General features: G+C 41.8%; 1 protein-coding gene across 1 annotated transcript; it reads left to right on the top strand.

Annotated features, from left to right (window-relative positions):
• The first annotated feature begins 2 nt into the window (after positions 1-2).
• TBPL2 (TATA-box binding protein like 2) lies at positions 3-27992 on the top strand. The gene is made up of 7 exons (XM_003831679.5): positions 3-1706; positions 5089-5546; positions 6181-6268; positions 8397-8488; positions 13152-13319; positions 17896-17990; positions 27747-27992. Exons 1-7 carry the CDS (start codon positions 1557-1559, stop codon positions 27821-27823), a joined length of 1128 nt encoding a protein of 375 aa, XP_003831727.2. The 5' UTR covers positions 3-1556; the 3' UTR covers positions 27824-27992.
• Positions 27993-27999: the final 7 nt, after the last annotated feature.

The following is a 27999-nucleotide window of genomic DNA, read 5'->3' as shown; positions in this document are numbered from 1 at the left end:
CATAAAAAGTGTCAATTATAGGCCAGGCACGGTGGCTCGTGCCTGTCATTCCAGCACTTTGGGAGGCCAAGGCAGGTGGATCACCTGAGGCCAGGAGATTGAGACCAGCCTGGCCAACAAGGTGAAAACTCGTCTCTACTAAAAATACAAAAATTAGCTGGGCATGGTGGCAGGCACCTGTAATCCCAGCTACTCGGGAGACTGAGGCACAAGAATTGCTGGAACCTGGGAGGCGGAGGTTGCAGTGAGCCAAGATCTGCACTCCAGCCTGGGTGACAGAGCAGACTCTGTCTCAGAAAAAAAAAAGAAAAAAGGTATCAATTATGTTTATAAAATTGTTCTACACAGTTAAGCTCTTATGCAGGCACTGAAAATTAAAATAATGATTTCAGGAAAGAGAAACCCTCTCTGAATGTTTTGCGTTATTTTCGTGAGATTTCCTCCACCCTAACTGTGCAGCAACACACTGTTTTGTATGTGGGTTTAGACGGAACGCTCAGTGACTGGAGAAAAACCACGTGGGATTTGATGGTGAGAAGTAATGATAATGTAAAAATACTACACCTGACTAGGTAAGGTGACTCATTCCACTCACTCTGCTCAAGAGAAAAAAAACACCACTGGCGGAATGCAGTGGCTCATGCCTGTAATCCCAGCATTTTGGGAGTCTGAGGCAGGAGGATGGCTTGAGACCAAGAGTCCAGGACCAGCCTAGGTAACATACCGAGACCTTGTCACTACTAAAAATAAAAATTATAAAAATAAAATTAGCCAGGCGTGGTGGCACCCGCCTGTAATTCCAACTGCTAGGGAGGCTGAGGCAGGAGCTTGAGTCCAGGAGGTCGAGGCTGCAGTGAGCTGAGGTCGAGGCTGCAGTGAGCTATGGTCGCCTGTCACCGCACTCCAGCCTTGGCGACAGGGTGGAAACCTAGTATTTAAGTTTCTTAAAAAAACGGCTGGGTGCAGTGGCTCATGCCTGTAATCCCAGCACTTTGGGAGGCCGAGGCGGGTGGATCACCTGAGGTCAGGAGTTTCAGACCAGCCTGACCAACAAGGTGAAACTAGTCTCTACTAAAAATACAAGAATTAGCAGGTCATGGTGATGCGCACCTGTAATCACAGCTACTTGGGAGGCTGAGGCAGGAGAATAGCTTGAACCCGGGAGGCGGAGGTTGCAGTGAGCCAAGATGGCACTGGGCGAAAGAGTGGGATTCCATCTCAACAACAACAACAAAAAATCCCTTTTTTTTTTTCTCACTTTCCATGCACTTGCACCGAGAATTTCTCTCCTGGGAGCAAAGACCACATTGCGAGTATCGAAGGAAATCAAATCTGCAGGCCCAGGCCCTTCCCAGCTGCGGGCAGAGTGGGGTGACTGCCCCCAGGCGAGACGCCCCTCTCCGGCCCACCCCTAGCCCATCTCCGCTTCCCAGCGCCCATGGGCCGGTAGCTGGGTTCCGCATCCCGCTCCAAGCCCATCGCCCAACGCTTCTCTCGCGCCCTCTGCAGGAACCTGGGCCGAGGGCCGCCCCGCCTCGCTGCCCCCAGGCTCATAAATGGCCTCTGCGCCCTGGCCAGAGCGGGTTCCGAGGCTGCTCGCTCCGCGCTTACCCTCTTACCCGCCCCCACCCCCAACAGTGGGATTACCGTCCATGGAGCAGGAGGAGGCCTACCTGGAGCTCTACCTGGACCAGTGCGCCGCTCAGGTGAGGCTGCCGCCACTGTCCCAGAGTCAGGACCCAAGTCCCGCCCGGTCCTGTGCCAAGGGCTTTGCCTTCGTTCCTCTTAAAACTCATAGCGACCATAAGAGGCGGGCTTGGTTTCCCAAGTCGTTAAGTTGAAGGTTAGAAGCTTCGAAAAGTGAAATAATTAGACCAAGGTTGCCAAACAGAGCTCGAACTTCATCTAGCACGAATCCAGAACCGTTCACTCAGTTACCAGATTACATGGCCCTTCCCAGGTTGTTCTGGTTTTTGATTGATTGATTGATTGATTGATTGATTTTTCTCTGAGATGGAGTCTCGCCCAGGCTGGAGTGCAGTGGCGCGATCTCAGCTCACTGCAACCTCCGCCTCCTGGGTTCAAGCGATTCTCGTGCCTCAGCCTCCCGTGTAGCTGGGATTACAGGCACACGCACCACACCTGGCTAATTTTTTTTTTTTTTTTTTTTTTTTTTAAGACGGAGTCTCGCTCTGTCACCCAGGCTGGAGTGCAGTGGCGCCATCTCGGCTCACTGCAAGCTCTGCCTCCCAGGTTCACGCCATTCTCCTACCTCAGCCTCCCGAGTAGCTGGGACTACAGGAGCCCGCCACTACGCCTGGCTAATTTTTTTGTATTTTTAGTAGAGACAGTGTTTCACCGTGTTAGCCAGGATGGTCTCGATCTCCTGACCTCGTGATCCACCCGCCTCGGCCTCCCAAAGTGCTGGGATTACAGGCGTGAGCCACCATGCCCGGCTAATTTTTGTATTTTTTAGTAGAGACGGGGGGCGGGGGGGTTTGCTTTTCTCCCCAGGCTGGTGTTGAACTCTTGACCTCAAGTCATCCCACCCACCTTGACCTCCCGAAGTGCTGGGATTTCAGGCGTGAGCCACCGCTCCTGGCCCCCCGCCCGGTTCTAAAGGACACGCACAGAGAGTGCATCGTGCTAGCTGTAGTGACTTCAGGTTCCCACGGGTTTCTGCTTTGACAGGGGAAACAGAGATCCCCTGTCCCCTGCAGCATGGATGCCAGTACTAGGCCTCCCTCGAGAAGTCAAGTCTCTGGTGGAGCTAGTGGTTGCAGGGTTTGCCAAATGTCAACTAGAAACACCTGTGGCTTTTTTTTTTTTTTTTTAAAGTTAATTACTCTTAAGACTTAAAAATCCTTAGCATTGGGCAGGGTGAGGTGGCTCACGCCTGTAATCCCAGCACTTTGGGAGGCCGAGGCACGTGGCTCATTTGAGGTCAGTTGTTCAAGACCAGCCTGGCCAACATGGCGAAACTTCGCCTGTGCTAAAAAATACAAAAATTAGCTGGGCGTGGTGGCAGGAGCCTGTAGTCCCAGCTACTCGGGAGGCTGAGGCAGGAGAATTGCTTGCATCCAGGAGGAAGAGGTTGCAGTGAGCCGAGATGGTGCCACTGCACTCCAGCCTGGGCGACAGAGTGAGACTCCGTCTCAAAAAAAAAAAAGGCAAGAGAGCAACTTATTTTATTTTTTTTTTTTTTTGGTGGGAGAATTTTTTTATAAAGACAATGATCAGCACTGAAGTAGAAATGGTGACTTTCCCTAGCATTTAACACAGCAAAGAAGAGCCCAGACAGGAAAGGTTCTGAGAAAGGTAAGTGGATACAGTTTAACAAAAATGACTAAAGATTCTGAAGCCAAGGATGCAGTGAACGTGCTACACAGACATGTTCTGAGGAGAGTCACTACAGGCAGACCCTGCAGGGAGCCGGTCAAGTTTCCATTACCATAAAACATCCTCCTTCAAATCCTCGCCATTGCCTTACATTCTTGTGTACGTGTAGCTTTGTTCCCTGATAAAATGCCATGATGGGGAAGGGGAAGGGAGACACTGACTGTTGCAGCTTTGGTGCTTTAGCGTAAATTGCCCGAGGAAACCCTTTACATCTGGGACAGGTGAGACCAAGGAAACCCTGCAGTGGAATTGGGGCCCATTGTCCCCATCTCACTTTTCTTAGGCCACTCTGTGGGTTGACGGTGGGGAAAGATGGGAGCGTATCATGTATTCAAAATGAAATAGAGGTCAAAAATCTTATTTCAAGAGGATAGCTTGATTTTGTTTTTAATTCTAAGTGCTTTCTTTAAACAATTAGTCACGTCTGCCACCTGCTGGACTTGTAGTAACAGAACACTCCAATAGGCTCCAGTCAGACGTGCATTAGCGGAGGTAGCATTGTCACTGAGAAGATGCAACACGGTGCATTCCTGACCCTTCAGTGGTCAGAAAAGAAATAAGATCTTTTTGAGTTTCTCCTGCAAGCAGTGCTCAAAATCTGGAGTCCAGGCCCGTAACTTGAGTGAAGCAGGTGGTAATGCATTTATCAAGCTAATCGATTTTTTCCCGTAATAAAGCCCATGAATTTTACATTAGTTGCTTTCCTCAGGTGCACACATCATTCTCTCCGTTGCTGGATAATGGTAGTTGAGCAGCCTTCCCTGGACTGAAAATACATTGATTTACACTATTCTTACCATTTAAGTTTCAATAACTTTTTTCCTAGTGTAAATTCTTCTAACTAGAACATTACAAGAATTCTTATTACGCCTTTGCCTAGAAGGAATAACCATGGGTCTTTAGTGAGTCTTGATTAGCATTCAACTATATCTTAAACTTCCTTCATTTATTCTATTTACATTTAAAACTCAAAATTATTTCAAAGTAAAGTCAACTAAAGTTTATAATTAACTTAAATAATACAGTATATCTGTTCTCTTCAAAGTATACAACAATTTAGAGCATGGTTGCTCAATTGCTTCTATTGCAAAATTGGACTTAGAGAGTGGCAACTTACTAGAGATCTAACCAAAGTAGCTAAGATAGTTTATGAAGAATGCTTTTTCTGCTTTTTAAAATATTCTTTTCTGTTTCCATTAAGTGTGCTGTAACTGTAATAGAATCTTTTTTTAGATGGAGTCTCGCTCTGATACCCAGGCTGGAGTGCAGTAGCATGATCTCGACTCACTGCAACCTCTGCCTCCCAGGTTCAAGAGATTCTCATGCCTCAGCCTCCCCAGTAGCTGGGATTACAGGCAGGCACTACCATGCTCTGCTAATTTTTGCATTTTTAGTAGAGACGTGGTTTCACCACATTGGCCAGGCTAGTCTCAAAACTCCTAGCCTCCAGCCATCCGCCTGCCTCAGCCTTCCAAAGTGCTGGGATTACAGGCGTGAGCTACCACATCTGGCCTGTAGTAGAATCTTAATGGCATTTTCTAGAAAAAAGCAGTGCATGAATACAAGCAATCTTGAACTGCCTCTTACACTGAATACATTGCCTGCCTGCCTGCCATAGTGACATCCCTTTTGTGTAACATGCTGTTCTGTCTGTTGTGTTTTTGTCTGTCTGTTTTGGGAACTGCCTAGGATGGCCTTGCCCCACCCAGGTCTCCCCTGTTCAGCCCAGTTGCACCTTATGATATGTACATACTGAATGCATCCAATCCAGATACTGCATTTAATTCGAACCCTGAAGTCAAAGAAACATCTGGTGATTTCTCATCTGTGGATCTTAGCTTCCTACCAGATGAAGTTACCCAGGAAAATAAAGACCAGCCTGTCATTAGCAAACACGAAACTGAAGAAAATTCTGAAAGCCAAAGTCCACAAAGTAGGTTGCCATCACCCAGCGAACAGGACGTTGGGCTGGGCTTAAACAGCAGCAGTTTGTCAAATTCCCATTCACAGCTGCACCCTGGTGATACTGACTCAGTCCAGCCCTCTCCTGAGAAACCAAACTCCGACTCCTTGTCTCTGGCATCCATAACTCCCATGACACCAATGACCCCTATTTCAGAATGTTGTGGAATTGTACCTCAACTACAGTAAGTTTTTATTTTTGTTTTAATTGAGCACATTGGGTACACATTTTATATTCCTGAATGCGATGACAACTAATTTCAGGATAATAGTAGGGAAGAGAATTTCAGATTTCATAATTCTTTGTTTTATCAGTTCTAAATGGATTGTGGCTTTAGACAGTTTGATTATCTGTAAGGCGAAGCACTAATTCTTGATCCTCCAAGGTGGGCGGAGGGGACTTAAAGATTAATAGCTGCATTCTTGAAGGATTGTATTGTTTATACTACAGCACTGAAGTTGCTGAAAATTGTGGGTAGGGTTGGATAAACACCAAGGATATAAAGATGTAAAATTGAGTTTGATTTGCAAATTGATTCAGAATTGTAATTTCTATTTTGAGGCATTGTTTTGAAAAAAGATCTAAAACTTAATTTTAGCAGCTAGTCATGAAATTTTAGGAAAGGCTCTTTAGCACTTCACTTTGGGATTTTACACTTTACTAGGAATCATGTCTTGTATTTCACATTTGGAATAATTCTCCCCCTAGGAAATTGCTAAGGTATAACCTAAGAAATGAGAAAATAAGTTGTCTTGTCTTTTTTTTTTTTTTTACTCTTTATATCTGATATAAGTTTCTAAACTGACTTATTTCTTCAGGAATATAGTTTCCACTGTAAACCTGGCCTGTAAGTTGGATCTGAAGAAAATAGCTTTGCATGCAAAAAATGCAGAATATAACCCAAAGGTAACATTTCTCAGTATTCCTTTCAATAATTAGCTTCTCTTTAGATTTACTTTTCTTAATATGATCATGATATTGACTAATTCCTCTGTTTTTTCTTAAAAAATTGTTACTGAAAAAGCTTTTGGCAACTCAGGGTTAATATCTGTTTTGAGTTATAAAAAATAATCTCATTCTTTATGCTGAATAAAGCAGTAATTGAGCAGTTCCTTAAAGATAAGCTCTCTCCCTTGTCATTCAAAAATATTTTTTAGTATGATTATAATTTTTCACCTAGGCTGGGCACGGTGGCTCACTCCTGTAATCCCAGCACTTTGGGAGGCCGAGGCAGGTGGATCACGAGGTCAGGAGTTTGAGACCAGCCTGACCAACATGATGAAACCCCGTCTCTACTAAAAATACAAAAATTAGCTGGATGTTGTGGCGGGTGCCTGTAATCCCAGCTACTCAGGAGGTTGAGGCAGGAGAATCACTTGAACCCAGGAGGCAGAGGTTGCAGTGAGCCAAGATCATGCCATTACATTCCAGCCTGGGTAACAGCAAGACTCCGTCTCCAAAAAAAAAAAAAAAAAAATTTCACCTGACTATTGGGATGCTAACTTTCTTAAAATGCCATCAAATTTCTGGAAATAATTTTTGCCAAATGTTGTCTCAGCTACCTGACACTTATGTATCTTTCCATTACAATTCCTCTTGTCTGAGAAGGCTAAACTGCTTAAAGTATAAAGTTCAAGCTCCTATTTACTAATGTAAGATTCAGGGATTTTTTTTTTCGGTCCTCCTCAAAGTTTAATAAAATCTATTCTTTCTTGTATCCTGCCAAGGCCAGGCATCCTGTTTTCAATGGCTTGTTTACCTAGGGTAATTGGATTTGTCAATCCTATCAACTTTTAACGATTTGCCAGGCTCTGTACTTAGGAGTACAAAGATGAGTAAGACCTGCTTCCTACTGGGAAAAAGTTCACTGGCTTAGGTGATGGAGGATTTATGGAATTAGATGAAAAAAGGTCACATTCGTAGGAACCCAGAGACCTTGCAGGCATCAACTATTATTTGTTTTTGCTGTTGCCCTAGTATTGTTGCTGACATCTGAATTTAAATGTTACCTCGATGTTACCCGAACACAATAAAGCTTTCCTTTTGATATTTCATACAGCTGACAATGGTGAGGACAGACACAAAGACGAGCTAAGATCCTCACGGCTGCAGCTGTGATCACTTTATTGAACAATCAGCATTTTAGGCAACTTTTATTGTCCACCATCCTCAGCACACCTCTCATTTTGGACGAGGGGTAGGGGTGGGCAGGGCTGGGGATGAGTGTATAGGATCTCTCTGAACTTGTGCTTGACACCCAGAGAAATTCTGGCTTGGCCCTTAAGCTAGCACCCACCCCAGTTTCCTTCCTAGCTTAACCGGGGAGAGGAGTTGGGGTGAAGAGACTATCTGTGTAGGAGCAGGCCATTTGATGACACGTCCATGTGGCAGGCCAGAGGTTCCCTACCCTCACAAGTGTCAGCCTCACCTGCAGGGCTTGCTGATGCTGCTGGTCTTGAATGACACTTTGAGAACTATAAGAGGCAAGAACCTTGACATCAACTTTCTGTCATTCATCTTTAGCATGCCTATCATACAGACTCTTCTGCATTTTGGTCACTTTTCAGTACATTCTGAAGTCTTGGTGAGCCTTTAACATACTTATTTTTTTCCCAAAAGATTCTTCAAAAGAAAAAGGAAGTGTGTCAAAGTAAAAAGCAGATAATCTGATTAGTTTGGGTTTTGAATCTTAACTTTACCACTTCCTGTGTAATATTGGAGGTTATATTGCTACTTGTTTTCCCTGAGCACTAAATGAGGATAATAAACACAAGTTCATCCTATCATGAGAATAAATAGGAACTGAAACATAACAGGCATTCAAATTTAAGAGTTACTGATATTATTTTTACCTGTTAATAAGTACATTTTAGAATCATCATTATTTTTGTTAACCTTAATGTAGGGAGAAAAGACCCAGACATTTAGTTTTCCCATCCAATCTGTTTGAGATTTTCATATTCAGCTCGGCTTTTCAACTGGGATAATGTTAACTCCTAGCAGAGGCTAATTCTCTTTTGGTTTCTGGGTATAGAGGTTTGCTGCTGTCATAATGAGGATCCGAGAGCCCAGGACAACAGCCCTTATATTTAGCTCTGGGAAGATGGTCTGCACGGGAGCCAAAAGGTACGAGGAATCATCCCTCCACCCGTACCAGAGAAACAATTTAGTATGTAAAACAAGGAAGCATAGAATTAATGTGCTAAAGCACATAGTAGAAACAAAATGCCTTTCTTTGCTGAAGACTTTATTCAATGAAATGCCACATTTTGGGTTAAAAACACTCCTATAAATACTGACTTGGGCCAGGCACGGTGGCTCACATCTGTAATCCCAGCACTTTGGGAGGCCTAAGCAGGAGGATCGCTTGAGCCCAGGAGTTTGAGACCAGCCTGGGCAACATAGTGAGACTCCATCTCTGTTAAAAAAAAAAAAAAAAAGAAATCTAAAAAGTAGCTGGATGTGGTGGTGCATGCCTCTAGTCCTAGCTACTTGGGAAGCTGAGGTGGGAGGATCACTTGAGCCCATGAGTTTGAGGCTGCAATGAGCTATGATCATACCACTGCACTCCAGTCTGGGTTACAGAGCAAGACCCTGTCTCTATTAAAAAAATAATAAAATACTGACATATCCCCATTTTACAGTTTCCCCTATTAAACCGAGGGGACTTAACTGCGCTGCTACAACTTGTTTCTAAGGTGAATTTTTTTTAAGTTACAGTAATGATGAAGTGTGTTATAAGTCTGGGGAAGTAGTTATTGTGGATTTTCCTCATTGCAGATAAATGGATAGAACTTTTTAAAGGAGCTCAATTAGACGTTCCTTGAGCATTAGCTTGCATTAGCTCAGGAGGCATCCCTTAAAAATCTCATCTCTCCTGGATCTCACGCAGAGGAAGCCCTGTGTTGATGGGTATTCTTTCACCATAACTCTGTAGTGGCAGAGCCTGTTTTCCCCTGTAGGTGTTAAAAGATAAGAAGCAAATTCTCCTCCTGAAAAGTTGTGCCAATTTCTCGCTCTATAAATATACTAAGTGTTCATTTTATCCTATGGACACTGGGTGTCGATATTCTTTTTATATTTGCTAAATTGATTGGCAAAAAGTTACATTGTTTTACATTTCTTTGATTTACTAGTGAGATTAAATAACTTATTAGAAGTGCAGAAATTTCTATGTCATTTGCTCAATTATCTATGGAGAGATTTATCTTTTGTTTTTGTTTTGTTAACTATTTTCACCATTTTATACTGTAAATATTTTTTCTCAGATTACTGTTTATGGTATTTTATGGTGTTTTTTTTGTGTGTTTTTTTTGTTGTTTGTTTATTTGTTGTTTTTTTTTTTTTCTGAGACACGGTCTCACTGTGTTATCCAGGATGGAGTGCAGTGGTGTGATCTGGGCTCACTGCAACCTCCACCTCCCGGGCTGGAGCCATCCTTCCAGCTCGGCCTCTTAAGTAGCTGGGACCACAGGCATGCACCACCAGGCCTGGCTAATTTTTTTTTTTTTTTTTTTTTTTGTAGAGACGGGGGTTTCCCCATATTGCCCAGGCTGGTCTCGAACTCCTGGGCTCAAGTAGTCCTCCCACCTTGGCCTCCCAAAGTGCTGGGATTACAGGCGTGAGCTACTACATCTGGCCTATGGTGGGTTTTTTAAAAAACACAAATTTTGAAGGGTATACTCATTTTATCCCATTTTTTTCTTTGTTTTCTACATTTGGCTTTGCCCTTAAGGCATTTGTGCACAGTATTATACAAATATTGACTTTCATATATTTTTTGGTCTTTTTCAGGTCCTGCTTTGTGATAGGAAAAGGGTAGCTGGTATTTTGATTCACTTAGAGCTTTCTCTAGATGGAAATGTTCTATATCTGCACTGTTTAATGCAATGATATAGCCACTAGTCAGATGTGGCTACTGAGCACTTGAAATACAGCTAATACAACTGAGGGACTGAATTTATATTAATTGGACAGAGCAGATCTAGAATTTTGTTTCAATGTAAGATAATTATTTTTCCCAAATGATCAGTCGGTACTCAGATACATTTATTGAAGGATCCATTGTTACTACATTTCCCCCAACCTGCTTTTACATATTAAGTTCTTCACATGTGTCTGAGTACATTGCTGGACTTTCTCTTATGTTGATCCCAGGAATCTCCATTTTAAAGTGATTATTGGACAGTTGTGCAAGATGTCTGTAACAATGTTCATTTCAGCAATAGAACAGGGAAAACCTAATTAATAATAGGATTTCAATTTGAAGTCATAAAGTAAAATTGTATTAGCCATATAGTACACATACTGAGCTGAAAGGATGGTCACATTGTATTAAGTTGGATTGCAGAGGGAGAAGTAAGCAGCTAAATGGTGTTTGTTATCCAACTTTCATTGTAAAATATGCTCATGTTACACATATTACACACATTCATGAGTGTCTTTTCTTATCTGAATTTATTCCTAAAATCTGATAGTGAAAGCTTGGATAATGAGTTCAGATAATAAGAGATACTTGTTATCCAAATATATTTGGTTTTGAAGTTTTGGATAGTGAGTTGTGAGAATTTAGTTAATAAGAGGTGCCAGTATTATCTCCACATTTTATCCAAACCTATTCTCTTTTGTTGTCACAGCAAGAGTATGAGGGATACCTGTGTTTGTGTAGGAAAAGTGCAGAAGATCAAATTTAGGTAATTAACACCAGTATGGGTGAGATTTTAAGATTTTTAAACTACTTTCTAATGTTTGTACAATGAACATGTATATAGACTTTCAACTATTAGTTGTTTCAATAGAAACTTCTGTGTCCTTAGAATATCACAGCTGATATCCCAAGAAACTACAGGACTATGCAAACTTGAACAAATTTGAACTTATTTACATTACGGGAAATGTAATAGATTAGTTAGGCAAAATGTAGTTCAAAATGGAAACAGTTTATTTCACTGCTAACCTGGGGACATGGCCTTGCTAAGGACATTTCAAGAGTGAGAAGTGGGTGAAGACAGCCAAGGGCAGTGCTGTGCAGCTGTAGTCAATCTAGTGAGTAGATACCAGATCAACAGATGGCCATGTGCAGTGGCTCACACCTATAACCTCAGTACTTGGCGAGGCTGAGGTTGGGAGGGTCACTTGAGTCCTGGAGTTTGAGCCCAGCCTGGGCAAGACAGCAAGACCCTGTCTCTATAAAAATTTAGGCAGGTGTGGTGGTGCATGCCCCTGCAGGCTACTTAGGAGGCTGAGGCAGGAGGATCACTTAAGCCCAGAAGTTCAAGGCTGCAGTGAGCTATGATCATGCCACTGCACTCCAGCCTGGGTAACAGAGCAAAAACCCAATCTCTTTTTTTTTTTTTTTTTTTTTTTAAAGTGGGTGAGGAGAATCAACATTAAATGAGGTGATACATGTATGTAGTAACGAATACCCAAGAGGGGGCAGTGTTGGTGAAGGATCTGGATAAGAGAATCAAACACTTGCTTTGGTCCAGGCAAACAAGTTCAAACTGGCTTTTCTTTCAGGTGTTTCTGATTTACAGCCTAAAAATAGGGCCAAACCCATGAGGGGGATGGAATTCACCTGATTCACCCTGCAGGTGTTGCTACCTACTGTTTTGTTTTGTCACTAACAGTTGAAAAATACCTAAGGAGAAATGAAGCCTCACCTCTCAGGACTCCACAGGCTCTGCTATGAATTTAGGGGTGCAGCAGGACAGACACTTAAAGGACATAGCCACAGAGTAGGACAAATTCCTGTCCTTCTTGTGTTGAGTTTGAATTGAATTGAAGATTGGGTGAGAAAGCCGAACAAAACAAGGGGGGTTTTGAGGTACTTTCATGTGGTTGTTTTGGACAGTGTGTCCAATAAAGACTCAAGAACTGATACCTTGTCTGTGCCACTCAATCAGCACATATCTTACCTCCTTATATGCGATTTTTTTTTGTATGCATGTGTCCTTATTTTTTCTTGTTGTTTTCTTTTTTTTTTTTTTTTTTTTTTGAGATGGAGTTTCACTCTTGTTGCCCAGGCTGGAGTGCAATGGCGCGATCTCAGCTCACTGCAACCTCTGCCTCCCAGGTTCAAGTGATTCTCCTGCCTCAGCCTCCTGAGTAGCTGGGATTACAGGTGCCCGCCACCATGTCCAGCTAATTTTTTTGTATTTTTAGTAGAGACAGCGTTTCATCATGTTGGCCAGGCCGGTCTCGAGCTACTGTCCTCAGGTGAGCTGCCTGCCTCAGCCTCCCAAAGTGCTGGGATTACGGGCGTGAGCCACCGTGCCCAGCCATTGTTCTCTTCTAAATGGGACATACTTTGAGACTGGATGAATGGTTCCCAAACTGCAGTGAGCAGCACAGTTACCTAGAGGGCTTGTTAAAAGACAGATTGCTCAGCCCCACCCCCAGAGTTTCTGCATGTCTGAGGTGGAACCTGGGACTTTGCATTTCTAACAAGTTCCCAGGTGAAGCTGCTGGTCTGGGCACACACTTTGCGAATCCTTGGAATAGTTTTAGCAAATAACACCCAAGTAAAAGTAAAAGTACTTCATATATGAAAGGTGACAAATGAAGACAAAAATTTATGATTCTGTTCAACAGCTGTACAATTTTACAAGACCTTTTATAAGGTGCTAGGGACCAAAGTATGGGAAGTAAGTCCTCCTCACAAAGCCTACAGCTTCATAGTATACATTGAAAGATAAACGTGGTACAAATGGTAACAATCCAATACACCACCAGTAGTTTAGAGGATGTAGCGATTAAGACATCTTTAAACATATTTGCCCCTCCCCAGTGAAGAGCAGTCTCGACTTGCAGCAAGAAAATATGCTCGTGTGGTGCAGAAGCTTGGGTTCCCTGCCAGATTCCTCGATTTTAAAATTCAGAACATGGTTGGAAGCTGTGATGTGAGATTTCCCATCAGGCTGGAAGGTTTGGTGCTAACCCATCAGCAGTTCAGTAGGTATGACGGTTATATAGCTTGAACTTTGAATTTACCAAGATATTTAAGTTACATTATGGGTTGCTTACGTAAAGTATCTTTCAGAGAAATTGTGATTAAAAAAAAAAAGGCAAGGGACACAATAGTGAAAAGATTAAGATGCCATGCCTGAGTTCTCATAGGTTACCACATGTGCCCAGTCTTTTGAAACCATGGTTCTTAAACTTACATTGCTTAGCAATCACTTAGCTTATTAAAGCACACATCTCTGGCTGGGTTTCTTCACCAGAGATTTTGCTAGAATTTGTGTTTCTAAAAAGCTCAGAGGTGATGACAGTGCTACTGGTCAGAGGCCCACACATTGAGATCCACTAATCTACAGATTTATAAGCATACAAACGTAGCTTGGCAATGACACTGGCAAGATAAGGCATGTGTTGGGAGGCCGAGGCAGGCGGATCACGAGGTCAGGAGATCGAGACCATCCTGGCTAACACGGTGAAACCCTGTCTCTACTAAAAATACAAAAAATTAGCCGGGCGTGGCAGCGGGCGCCTGTAGTCCCAGCTACTCGGGAGGCTGAGGCAGAAGAATGGCCAGAACCCGGGAGGCGGAGCTTGCAGTGAGCCGACATCGCGCCACTGGACTCCAGCCTGGGTGACAGAGCAAGACTCCGTCTCAAAAAAAAAAAAGATAAGGCATGTGAAATGGACTAGGCCAGTAGGAAGGGGCTTGACAGCTGGTGAGGGGAGAATGGATTGGGGAGAAGAGGAAAAAAGAATGGCTGTAGCACGTTCTATGAAAGCAATCCTGGGAGGCTGAGGCAGGAGAATGGCGTGAACCCGGGAGGCGGAGCTTGCAGTGAGAGATCGCGCCACTGTACTCCAGCCCGGGCCACAGCCACACTCCGTCTGAAAAAAAAAAAAAAAAGCAATCCTAACTAGTTTGTCCCCTATTTGTGTGTGTGTGTGTGTGTGTGTGTGTGTGTGTGTGTGTGTGTGTGTGTGTATAGCTGCAGCCCCCAACACAATGTTGCCTGTAGTATATTCCTTTTCCTAGGGAATATCTCTAGCCTTCGTGACTTCAAACTTCCCGTCTCAACAGCTAGTGCTCCTCCCCCGCCCCCAGCCGTTTTGGTGGCTCTCCCATCCCAGGCCCTCAGAGAGCAGGGATGGAGGGTGACTCATGGACACCAAACCCCTTGACTCACCAAGATATACACCTGGGCTAGGGCACTTGGCCTGGGTTAATCACAGATGCTCTTAAATTCTCTTGGCCAAGCTGGAACTGAAGTTCTTTCATTCCAACGCCTTATCTTCTCTTGGCCATCGAATGATTATCCCGTCAATAGAGTAGATAGAGATCATATTGCTGTGCTTTCCCTAACATTTGTTAGCTTTCCTTTCAGATATGATCTGAATGGAATTTAAAAATTCCTTTTTCTTCTAAAATATTTTCATTCATTCTGAGATTCAGCTTTTATGATATGCTTATTTTTCTTTTGACATGTTTATTTTTCTCTTGATTATGTTTTCTTTTTTCTTCAGTTTTTTCACTGTATGCTATTGAATGCCTAAAATATACCCCATTTTTTAAAAATCTGAGCTCCCTATAAAGTCCTCCCATTCCCCCATGTAAGACATGTTGCCTCTTTAGGTATCTTTCTTCCTTCAATCTTGGCATAATTTGCAGATTTCCTAATAAAGCCTGTTTCTAAGAGTCTCCCAGTGCTTAAGTTGTCTTATCTTCCAGACTCTCAAGTCACGAGCCTCCAGCCTATCTTTCTCTGAATCGGCTTAGTGTACATCTGCAAGAGCTCTGCCCGAACTCTAAGGTTGTGTCTACATTAGACTTAGCATTCCCTTCTGGCCATTCAGGGCTCGAAAATGATGTGTGTGGTTCTTCCCAAGTGTCCATTCATTTCTTTTTCACCAGCGTCTTCCTTGCAGAGCAGATCTAAGTCTAGAATAGGTGCCCCTTGTTATTACTACCAGCTTCTGGAAGGGTTGCCAGTAAGGCGCAGTGAGAATACATCAGACGGAGTGGGCCCATCCCTGTTCTATCTTCCTCCTGGGACGGTTTTATGATCTCAGTCATCTTTTCTTTTCTTTTCTTTTCTTTTCTTTTTTTAATCTGGCCAGGAAGCTTGCTTTGTATTCCCACAACTTTCTATTTCTAGTCTCATTCTTGCCTCCCCCTCATCCTCTCCATTCGGCTGTCAGCCTCAGGTTATGGATTACAACTCCAGAGTGTGTATTCTTGACACTGGGAACATTAAAAACACCTCTTAGAAGATTTGAATTTTTAACATGAGTCCTCTCTAATTGTCTGTAGCTCTGTGGGGAACCATGCCACATAATCAGTTATAATTATCAGGCCAAATTTGCCTTGTGTTAAACCCCTAAGGTCATTCAGTTCCCCAGGTTCTGCAAATTTGTATGTCAACATTTAATAATACAAGTATCTCCTTTTGTTACCAGGCACTTTCTCTGGTAATCTTTCTATGACATAATCATTTCCACGGTTGTCAATGAGAATTTTTCCCTCTTTATTTTATTTATTTATTTATTTATTTTTTTTTTTTGAGATGGAGTTTTGCTCTTTTGCCCAGGCTGGAGTGAAGTGGCATGATTTCAGCTCACTGCAACCTCCACCCCCCAGGGTTCAAGTGATTCTCCTGCCTCAGCCTCCTGAGTAGCTGGTATTATAGGCACCCACCACCACACCCGGCTAATTTTTGTATTTTTAGTAAAGACGAGGTTTTACCATATTGGCCAGGCTGGTCCTGAACTCCTGACCTCAGGCGATCCACCCACCTCGACTTCCCAAGTACTAGGATTACAGGCGTGAGCCACCGCACCCGGCCCCCTCTTTAATTTTTAATTCAAAGGTATCCTGATATAAATACTTGCTATATGAATAAGATCTAGGTGACTACCATGTAGCAGATGCTAGGATGATAATGGCAAGCAATATAGCTATAGTCCCTTGCCCACATAGAGATCACTGTCTAAAAGAAAAGATGGACAAGTCAATGACAGTAATGAAACATGGTGACTGTGAAGGTAAGGCCCTTCAGGGGCTATGAGACCATAAAGCAGGGTCTTTAATGTAATTGGGGGTGGGTAGAGATCAAGGAAGATTTTCTTGGGGAAGTAACATTTAAAATGAGACTTGAAGGATGGGTCAAAGTTGGGTTGGCCAAGAAATTGGCAGGTGTTCGATATTCTCAATCTTTGTGAAATGTTCTCCATCCCTAACCTAAACCACTCTCTTTCTCTGCCTCAGCCTTCTTTTGGAATGAGGCAGAGAATAAATAAAATGAAGTATATTCCTAATTGGGAGCACATTATACTGGTAATCTTAAAACCATGGTTCTAAAAGCTAAATGCAGTTCAATATCATTTACATACCAAAGTTTTTGTTTTCTCTTTTCTAAGTCTTAAAATTCAGCTGGAAGATCAAATGGAAATCTTCTTTTTGTGTCTCCAGCCTTCATTTTCTTGGCCTGGATCTCATAGTCCTGGAGGGGTTTTCAGGGCTCCCCCTAGTATCATGGTCTCCCCAGTGTTGGGAAGTGGTTAGTGGAAGAAAGTCTTGACAGGCTCCCTGCAGTAAGACAGAGTGATGTTCCCGAAGACAGTTCCACCCACAATGACCTCCTATACTTGAGATGGGCAAGACTCACTTCAAGATGCGCCTTTCTGGAGCCAGTAAAAGGTTCCACATCTGCTGTTGTTTTGGGTCTTGTTCATTGCTGAACTGAATGGAGCTTTTCCATGCAGTCTGGATTCACCCTTTAAGTGCAAAGATGCTAGTGTTCCATTGCTTGCATGTCTTTTTTTCTTATATTTCTTGTCCATTAGCCACTGCTTTGAGAATAGTTTTATTCACCTCCTCTCACTTCCTGACTTCTTTTTGGTAGGTTCCTCAAGCCTTTCTAAGAATCTGCCCTCCTCTCCAGGCTGGAGTGTGGAGAAGAAGTTCTTAAGTGCTATCATCTTTCGCTCCATGGAGTGGCCAGCTTATATTTAGTAGTAAATATGAGTTACTATTTATAGCAACAAATCCTGAATTGTAAAAACTCGGGATAATTGGATTTTCTTTATTTATATAGCACCTGTTCAAATACAAATAGCAGTGGCCTAGAAATATTTTTAGGTTCTATCTGCTAAAAATGTTAACTTCAGCAGTTTATAAAATCATACAAAATATGTTTATTATTGGAGAATTTGGAAATCCAGAAAAACATGATTATGTATTCTTATTAACAGACTTTTTTGAAAAGATAGAGGATGTTTAACCAACAAGCTCTCAATACACTAAATCAGATGCCCTAAGTTACCTTGATTTCTAATAACCATCCAGGATAGCTTGCACTTGTGTTATGACCCAAAATTAATTATGTTCCTAACTTCCATAAGATATTACCTAGGACACTCAAGACTCTTCATCAAGATAGTTAAAAAGTTTTTGATAAAATAGCTAACTTATTTACAACTGCTTTAATATGCACTTTAATATACTGGGCCTTACATGTTATGGGAAAGGAGCTGAATAGTGCTATTTTTAACATTTTCCTTTTACATCTTAACAGTTACGAGCCTGAACTGTTTCCTGGTCTTATTTATAGAATGGTAAAACCACGAATTGTGTTGCTTATCTTTGTATCTGGAAAAGTTGTGTTGACAGGTAAGTGCTAAGATTATTTTCTGACTCATAAAATGTAATCGCTATGCATGTGCTTTGCTTATTCTTTTAAATACCTTTGTTCACCATGGTAAAGTAATTCTTGTTATACAGAATACCTGGAATGAAAAATAAGAAAGGAATAACATCACCCATAGGTCCCAGTACCTAAAACAATATTTTTTTCATGTTTTTATGTCATTTTATTAAGTATTTCATCTTTACATCCTGATTTTTTTACAAAATTATCCATGATAACATATATGGCTTAAACTTACTGTTACAAACTCTTCATAAAGGCTTTTAATGGCCACACAAGGTCCTAACACAGGGGTTAACAAACCCTTTTCCGGAAAGGGCCAAATACTAAATATTTTAAGTTTGTGAGCCACAGGGTCTGTCACAATTACTGAGCACTGCCATCGTAGTGTGAAAGCAGCTCTGAATGTTACATTATATAAAGGAATGGGCTCTGAAATGTGAATTTCATATCGTGACATAATTTATGTGTGTCATGTAATATTTTTTCCCCAACTGCTGAAAAACATAAAAACCATTCTTAGCTCATAGGCTAACAAAATCAGGCAGCAGGATGGCTTTAGCCAGCAGACCTACCTTTCCTGAACCCATTCTAACATGTTATTGAATCAAACGTATTGTCCCATTGATAGATAGGTAAATGTTCCTTCTTTGTTTGCTACTTATGAAGGGCAGACATTTGGCTGCTTTTACCTGTAGACAATTATGATATTAGTGTGGACACTCAGAAATGGGACTTTCATTTAAGGCTATGTCCATTTTGTTCTTAGAACAAATCACCCAATTGTTTTAAAGGGATATATGACATAGTTCTGTGTCACATGGTCTTACATGCAATGTATCTAAATATCTTTTACCAAATGCTTGGCAGCATTCCAAACAAAATGGTACCAAAGAAAACTTTAACTGTATATGTAAAAATTATCTCACTACTTTAACCCCACTGGTAATCAGAGACAGAAATCGACCACTTTTCAACACATCCAATAAATAGCATTTTGTCTCTTGTAAATAATATGTACATAACATAACTTATCCTTTTGTCTACTTAGCTTGTATTTTCTCAGGATTTGAGTTTACTATAATACTATGAAAGATAAATTATTCTTTGCTATATTTGTTATTTTTCCTGTTGGCTTTTTTAAAAATAATTTTTGCATAAATAGCACTTTTTAAAACTACTTGAGGGAATGGTTCAGACTCTTTTCTATGTCATTCTACAGAAGGTTCCTATATATATTGTTGTTTGTTTGTTTGTTTTTGTTTTTGAGACAGAGTCTCACTCTGTTGCCCAGGCTGGACTATGGCGGCGCGATCTCAGCTCACTGCAACCTCCACCTCCCGCGTTCAAGTGATTCTCCTGCCTCAGCCTCCTGAGTAGCTGAGACTACAGGCACATGCCACCATGCCCAGCTAATGTTTTGTATTTTTCGAAGAGATGGAGTTTTGCCATATTGGCTAGGCTGGTCTCGAACCCCTGGCCTCAAGTGATCTACCTGCCTTGGCCTCCCAAAGTGCTGGGACTACAGGTGTGAGCCACTGTGCCCCACCTACAGAAAGTTGCTAGTTTATGACCGGGCACGGTGGCTCACGCCTGTAATCCTAGCACTTCGGGAGGCCGAGGCAGGCGAATCATGAGGTCAGGAGTTCAAGATGAGCCTGGCCAACATGGTGAAACCCCGTCTCTACTAAAAATACAAAAAAAAAATTAGCTGGGCATAGTGGCAAGCGCCTGTAATCCCAGCTACTCAGGAGGCTGAGGCAGGAGAATCGCTTGAACCTGGGAGGTGGAGGTTGCAGTGAGCTGAGATCGCGTAGTCTACTTTTGTCTTTTTATACATTTCACTCTCCTCTACCATAATGAATGCCAAGTTTATGTGGCCTGAGCCAAACTGATCTCCCTGCCCCAGTCCTAAATAGCTAGCCAACCAACTTAACGCTACATATCTTCTCATTAATTTTGGATGACTCCTTTTGACCTTTCTTTTACATATGTGGCTGTTCTTCGGTTCTGCCTTTGCTCTAGGTTTATCCTATTATAATCCTATTGCCTTTATCTTATTGTAGCTTTAATACGCATGGTATATCTAATAAGGCCAATTTCCCCTCATTAATTTTTATATTTCTTAGCCTCTCTTAAATGTATATTCCTCCAAACTAGAATTTTATAAAATCTTGCCTCATCTAAAAAAATTGAGACTTTTATATTACCTGAATTCAGAAAAGTTGATTAAGTCATAACTCAGCATCCAGCAGAATGACATGTCTGTTTTAAGTGTTCTTTTATAACTCTGAGTTTTGTAGTTTGCTTTTCTCTAAGAAATAATGTGTCTTCAAAGAGGGGAAAGTTTCTGGGTACGGTGGCTCACGCCTGTAATCCCAGCACTTTGGGAAATTGAGGCAAGCAGATCACATGAGGCCAGGAATTCAAGACCAGCCTTGCCAACATGGTGAAACCCCATCTCTACTAAAAATACAAAATTAGCTGGGCATGGTGGCAGGCACCTGTGACCCCAGCTACTTGGGAGGCTGAGGCAGGAGAATCATCACTTGAACCTGGGAGGCAGAGGCGGCAGTGAGCCAAGTTCGCGCCACTGCACTCCAGCCTGGGTGACAGAGCGAGACTTCATCTTAATTAAAAAATTAAAAACAAAGTGGGGAAAGCTTGTTTGGAATCCAAGAACGTTTTGAATGCAGCAAAACTATAATTCCTCAGATGGCACTAATTTAGAGTCTGGAGTAATTAAGACCCCCTAGTGACTGACATAAAGTTTACCTCTACATGTCCTAGAGGAAGTGAGAAAAGCCTGCCAATAAAATTGAATAGTGTAGATATCAGAGGCAAATACATACCCTACTTAGGGAAACACACTTTCAAGTCCTTTGGAAGGAAACTTTCATAAGTGCCATGTATCATTACAAATAAATCTTATTAAAAGTGCAAATTGCCAAGTACAGGCAAAGTTCCTATTATAGATTTCTTTAAATGCCCTTAATTCAGATCAGCTTTCCCACCTACCCCAAATTTCTTTTTTCTTTTTTCTTTTTTTTTTTTTTTTTTTTTTTTTGAGACAGATTCTCGCTCTTTTGCCCAGGCTGGAGTGCAGTGGCGCGATCTCGGCTCACTGCAACCTCCGCCTCCCGGGTTCACGCCATTCTCCTGCCTCAGCCTCCCCAGTAGCTGGGACTACAGGCACCTGCCACTATGCCCGGCTAATTTTTTTTGTATTTTTAGTAGAGACGGGGTTTCACCATGTTGGCCAGGGTGGTCTCGATCTCCTGACCTCGTGATCCACCCGCCTCGGCCACCCAAAGTGCTGGGATTACAGGAGTGAGCCACCGCACCCAACCCCCAAATTTCTTTTAAAAAGCTTTCATTTACACATTTGCCAGAAGTTTCAAATCACAGAAGTAAAGGATTGTTACTAAATACTGAAGACTATACAGTACACTTCCCTTAAAATTTCTAAGTATACAGAATAGGCAAATTTAAATTTCTTGCAAGACATGGACTTTTCTGGAGGTGAGGATTAAATACATTAACTGAAATCCAAATTCTGCTTATACTGTGAAGTAAAAGTTAATCCATGACTTACTACTGAAATGATAAATAATTATCTCTTGGCGTTTTACCTGTTTATGCTATACTGTCTTAAACTATTTAGCCTAGAGCTACGCGGTTTAGGTTATTTTTGCCTCAGCCTTAGAGACAAATGTTCCTTATTACTTAATCCTGTGTCTCTAGACTCTTTTCACCCGCAAATGGATTAAAAACTTAAGGGCCTGGCTAGGCGTTGTGCTCACGCCTGTAATCCCAGCACTTTGGGAGGCTGAGTTCAAGACCAGCCTGGCCAACATGGCAAGACCCTGTCTCTACTTAAATTACAAAAATTAGCCGGGCATTGTGGTGCGTGCCTGTAATCCCAGCTACTTAGGAGGCTGAGGCAGGAGAATCGCTTGAACCTGGGAGGCGGAAGTTGCAGTGAGCCGAGATCGTGCCACTGCACTCTAGCCTGGGTAACAGAGCAAGAGTCTGTCTCAAAACAAACAAACAAACAAAAAAAACCTTAAGGGCCTAATTTCAGGTGAACACCTCAGGAAAGGAACCAAGGCGGTCTCCTTTCAGGCTTCTCCCTAAACTGAAGCTTGGGGAAGCTCATGTGTGGCCTAGTGCAGCATGGCACAACTGGGTACTCTACAGAGTTGTTCTGAAAGCAGTATCTCAATAATGGTAAATAACTTGCCTAGAAAATGTAAAGTGTTGCAATTACAAATGAACTTTGAGTCTGACTGTAGAAAATAATGAATTCCAGCTCTTGCCTAGTTGGGAACTGTAGAATGCCAATGCCCATAGTACAGATGTGTGGCAATTTGAAACCATTGTATCATGCCATTTGCAGGTCTTTGAAAATAATTTATCCATATAAAATGGTCTTACTCCCCTGAGTTGCCAAAGCTACAGCCACCATGTCTAAGGTTACTTCTGAACGTCTTAATTATAGTCAAGTAAGCTGAAAACAAAGAGGCCCTGCTGTTCTACTGTCATGGTCCTGAGCAGAAAGCAACAGGACCTGGGCCCAGCTTACACTGTTCTGGATCTGTGCTTGTTTTCTGTGGCTGGTGTGACATTTAGGGCCCATGTTTTTTTCTTAAACCACAATAAAATTGATAGCATAGCTAGGTTCTGCTGGAATGGGGTATAACAAACAGCAAATATGTCAACTTCCACTTCTAAGATCAGGCATAATCATCAGAGTTAACATATTGGGCACTCATATGACAGACACTGCTTCATAAGGACTTTCATGTGGGGTCTGGTTAACTCTGTGAGTTGTACTTTATACCCAAGTTTCCTCACCTGTAAAATGGAACGGCTTAGTAAACTTGACGATATCAAGCAGCTGTGTGTGCCGCAGGGCAACAGGCATGTGAGGAACCAGGCTCCAGAGCCCACTGGGCTCACCCTGTCCCACAGCAATTTGCAAGTCTACAATAACACCTGTGTGGTCTCCTGGGCAACTTAATTCTCCTTGTCAGCTGAAAGAATGATTAAGATTCTCTTAGCAGTGAGGGTCAGCAGGTGTGGCGGCTAAAAGGATGGACTGGAGATTCTCTTAGCAGTGAGGGTCAGCAGGTGTAGTGGCTAAAAGGATGGACTGGAGAGTTGTCCAGTTTTAATCATAATCTGCCATTTATTGACTGTGTGGCCTTGGTGAGTTTAAGTTCTGCGACTTGGTTTCCATATATGCAAAATGCAAGTGACCATAGAATCTACCTAAGTGTTGTAAGGAAGCAGAAAACCAGTGCCTGGCACTGTTGAACTATTATTATCTTAGTGAAAACACACTCTCCTGGTTTTTTCTCTATCATTGACAAAGACTGGAATTTTGCTGTGATGCCTTGCCCTGATGATAGGAATATGAAAACAAAGATGCTTCAGGAAAACGCTTATTTATTTATTTCCCTCTAGCATAAAGAACTAAGAAGTTGTGTCATTGTTGCTGAGGGTCACCCTTAATCAGCTCAACATCTGTGCTTCTCAGAAATGAGTAGGTCAGAGGGCAGCAGAAAAATGCCAAGACTTGTTAGTGAGTGGGCCAGAGACACGACAGGATGTGCCTCCCAATTGTTAACAGTACCCCCAACTAATAGTAAATTGGTATATGTCATAAAATGAATAACTTGAGCTGTGCAATGCTATTTTTACAAACTTGTAAGGTTTTGACTTATACACACACGACTGTGGCATCACTCGGGAAAATATGTGCAGTTATGACTTGATGTAAGAACAGAACTGGAAAATCCACGTAGTATTGGAGGTTGATATTTGGAGCTGACTAAGGGGTAGGGATGAACTTACAAACCTTATCGACAAATTACAGATATTTAATAAATTTTGGGTGCCTACCAAGTACTTGTAATGTGCTGGGGGCTGGGGACAAAGGTGAATCTAATATACTCCCCATCTGGCAGGAATCCAGCCCTGCTGAGGGAGACAGACATAAACAAATTACATGTTGCTGGCTTATCAGAATGAAATGATAAGCCATGTGTACTTGGACTAGCCATGCCAATGTCCCTAAGCTGGAAGTATATTCCTCTAGGGCAATAAAATGGCTTAGATTTTATAAAATGTCCCAACTTTCTACAAACCTTAGCTCACATCCTTTATTACAACTCTACAAGAAGGTTTATTGTCCTTATTTTACAAGTAAGAAAACTGAAAGTGGTTAAGTAATTTATTTTCCTGTTATTTTAAAGCTAGTTAGAGGTAGAGCTGGCACTTAAGCCCATATTGTTTGATCTCAAAGCCAGTCCTTTCTCTAGTGCACCAGGCCACACAATTTTCACCTTAGTCACCGAGGTTAGGAATGGTATTTATTTCCCAGAAATTACAGCCTGAAGAAAAGGAATGGTAAGTTTTGCTTAAAAGGCAAGGTTCATATCCCAGCACTTTGGGAGGCCAAGGTGGGCAGATCACTTGAGTCCAAGAGTTTGAGACCAGCCTGGGCAACATAGCGAGACCCCATCTCTACTGAAAATAGAAAAAATTAGCCAGGCATGGTGGTGCTTGCCTATAATCCCAGCTACTTGGGAGGCTGAGGCATGAGAATCACTTGAACCCAAACCCAGGAGGCAGAGGTTGCAGTGAGCTGAGATGGTGCCACAGCACTCCAGCCTGGGTGACCGAGTGAGACTTTTTTTTTTTTTTTTTTTAAGGCAAGGGTCATCTAATTGGAGCCTGGTATTACAAATTGGGGTTTTTGATTATTGATTATTAATAGGACCATGGAGCCAATTTAGGTTCCCTTAAACTTTTGATGGCAATATTTTAGTGAGGAAATGTTTGACTAAATTGACCAAATCCCCTCATTTTAACAACCTGTTACAAATACTGGCAATGTTGATTTGTTGACTTTTGGTGTAAAGGAAGGAACACCGGTTACACGCACTCTTCTCCCACAGCTGCTGCTGTATGGTTCAGGTAACATCTGTTTCTTATGCCTTTATGAAATGAAGAAATTGTACTAATTTCCCTAAAGTCCTCCTATGTCTAAAATCGTTTCTCTATGATATAATGATCCCTCAAATGTCCATTCCCTCTTGGGAAAGGGCGCCCCCCAGGGGCCTCCAGATGGTATACTCCTTGAGCTTGAATGCAATGCTCTTAGTTATGATTTTCGGTCTGAAGTCCAATGCTCTACTCCTGAGCTATACCACCTCCTAGTTAGGATTTTTTAATATAAAAGTGTTATGGAAAATAAGTGAAGTTCATGGCTGTCCAAAATACTGGACCTGGACACTGTTCCTCAATTAAATATGAAAAGAAGAACCTTGGTTTTGGGGATTTTGGGAGAGGGGCATGTGTGTGTTTGCTGTACCTATTATGCTTCATTGTCTGCTAACAAGGTTGTTCAAGATGAATGCAGCTAGAAGCCCAAAAAGTCCATCAAACCAGAGGCAGTGGTTCTTGCTTCTTCACCAACTCACTGTTTAGTTTCTAAAGAGATTGGTTTTGTAGAAACCAAAATTTTAGAGCTGGAACTAAAAATCTGCTGAAACTTGTGGCTTTTTCTACCCCAAAGAACCAGTTTCTCTTATGTGTGTCAGTAACTCACTCTCCTCCCCACCGCAAATCTTTGAAGGTGAAGACCTACAGATAGTAAACTTTTTGGCAATGAATAAATAACTTTTCTTTTCTTCTCTTTATTTTTTCTCTTTTTATTTTTTTCCTTTATTTTTATGGAGACAGGGTCTCCCTATGTTACCCGGGCTGGTCTCAAACTCCTGGGCTCAAGGGATCCTCCCACCTTGGCCTCCCAAAGTGCTGGAATTACAGGTGTGAGCCACCATGCCGGCCCTTATTTCTTAAAAAATTAAGCTTATAAGGACTTCATCCCTGATTGTTTAATATTTAAGGTGAACGCACATAACAAATTTAACCATTTTAAAGTGAACAGTTCAGTGGCATTTAGTAGCTGGTTGTGTATTGTGAATATACCACCAGCTCTACCTAGTTCTAAAACATTTCTATTGCTCCAAAATATAAACCTGATATCATTAAACCATTCCCCCCATTCCCCTCTCCCCATTTCCCCTGGCAACTACCAATCTGAATTCTGTCTCCATGGATTTAACTCTTCTGGATACTTCTTATACATAGAATCTTATAACATGTGACTTTTCATGTCTGGCTTTTCACTTAGATGAGCCTAAGAAACATGCTATATGTTGTAGCATGTGTACTTCATTTCTGTTTATGACTAATATTCTATTGTATATACACACCATACATTTTTTTATTTTGAGACAGAGTCTCGCTGTGTCGCCCAGGCTGGAGTGTAATGGTGCGAACTCTGCTCATTGCAACCCCCACCTCCCAAATTCAAGCAATTCTCCTGCCTCAGCCTCCCAAATAGCTAGGATTACAGAAGCCCACCGCCACGCCTAATTTTCTTTTGTATTTTTAGTAGAGACGGGGGTTTCGCCGTGTTGGCCAGGCTGGTCTTGAACTCCTGACCTCAGGTGATCCACCTGCCTGGGCCTCCCAAAGTGCTGGGATTACAGGTGTGAGCCACCACGCCCCGCCTACACTATAAATTGTTATCCATCCATTGATGGGCATTTAAGCTGTTTCCACCTTTTGGCAATTGTGAATAGTGCTGCAATGAAAGTGCGTAGTATTTTTTTGAGTACCTGTTTTCAATTTGGGGTGTATTTACCAAGGCGTGAAATTGTTGGGTCACGTAGTAATTCTTTAACTTAACCACCGAACTAGTTTCCACAGTAGCTGAGCCATTTTTTGTTCCTATCAGCAATGTACTTTATAGTTCTTAAGAGTCTTTATCAACTAAAGCTATTTTCCATTTCTCTTCATGCTAGCAGTTGTTACAGTCCTTTCATTATCCTCCTTTCTTCCTTCCTTGCCTCCAGCCCACAAAATATCAGATTAACTGATTAGTGTCCTGATTAGCTGAAGCTCCATATAAATATAAGTAGTACAAGTACATGACCCTTAGCACAACGTGCCTGCATAATTTGGAAGGTGGAGGTAGTGGTGGTGTTTGGTTGTTGGTGAGAGATGAGTAGGGACTAATACTTCTCAATGGTGGAGACTGTGTTTGATTCATGTTTTTATCCCTGTAATTCCTACAGCAGTTATGATTTACAATTTCTTGAAACCTAAGACTTTACGAGTGACAGTAGTACAATTTTCCCCTCTAATAATCCCTTCCCATGCACTAAAATTTAAAACTCTTTTAAATTTAAAATTTTAAACTAAAATTTAAAACAAATTTAAAGCTCATTTGTCTCCATCTGTTATCAATATTAGGGAATCAAGATGTTAACTAGAGAGGACGTGGATCAAAAGAAGTTCCTTTTGCTGGTAGCTAAGTGCCCGCAGTAGCTGATGAAATTACTCTGAGGCCATATTCATGGCACATGTAGAGATAACATTCCACATTTCATACTGAGCACTGTGTGAGCAAAGATGACACCCACAGAGACGTTCTAGAAAACTCTGCTCTAAGGTTTCTGTCTTGTGGAAATATGGCTGTAGTTGCCAAATTATTTACCTGGAATAAATGCCATTTCTCAGGTACAGCTAAAGAGATGTCATATTAAAAGTAATTGGAGACAATACAATGAAATTTTAGTGTTTAAGTAAATGTTGGTATTTTTATATTAAAAATTATATAAACCTGGATTTCTTTATAGGTGCCAAAGAACGTTCTGAGATCTATGAAGCATTTGAAAACATCTATCCTATTCTAAAAGGTTTTAAAAAAGCCTGAGCATATCATTCAGCATCTCACTTTATTCTGGTTTGAATATGTCCATAAGCCCAGCACAGAAACAGCTGGATTCTTCTACGTTTAATTGTAGATGTTCCAAGTACGTTACTTATTAAAGGGCGACTCTGTGTAAGTAACCTAAGAAACGAAGAAAAATTCTTATTCAAAATGACTCC

Source organism: Pan paniscus, chromosome 15, assembly GCF_029289425.2.
Source record: "Pan paniscus chromosome 15, NHGRI_mPanPan1-v2.0_pri, whole genome shotgun sequence".
NCBI lineage: Eukaryota > Metazoa > Chordata > Mammalia > Primates > Hominidae > Pan > Pan paniscus.
Note: the sequence above shows the minus strand (reverse complement) of the source record. Positions and strands in the feature narration are given on the sequence as shown.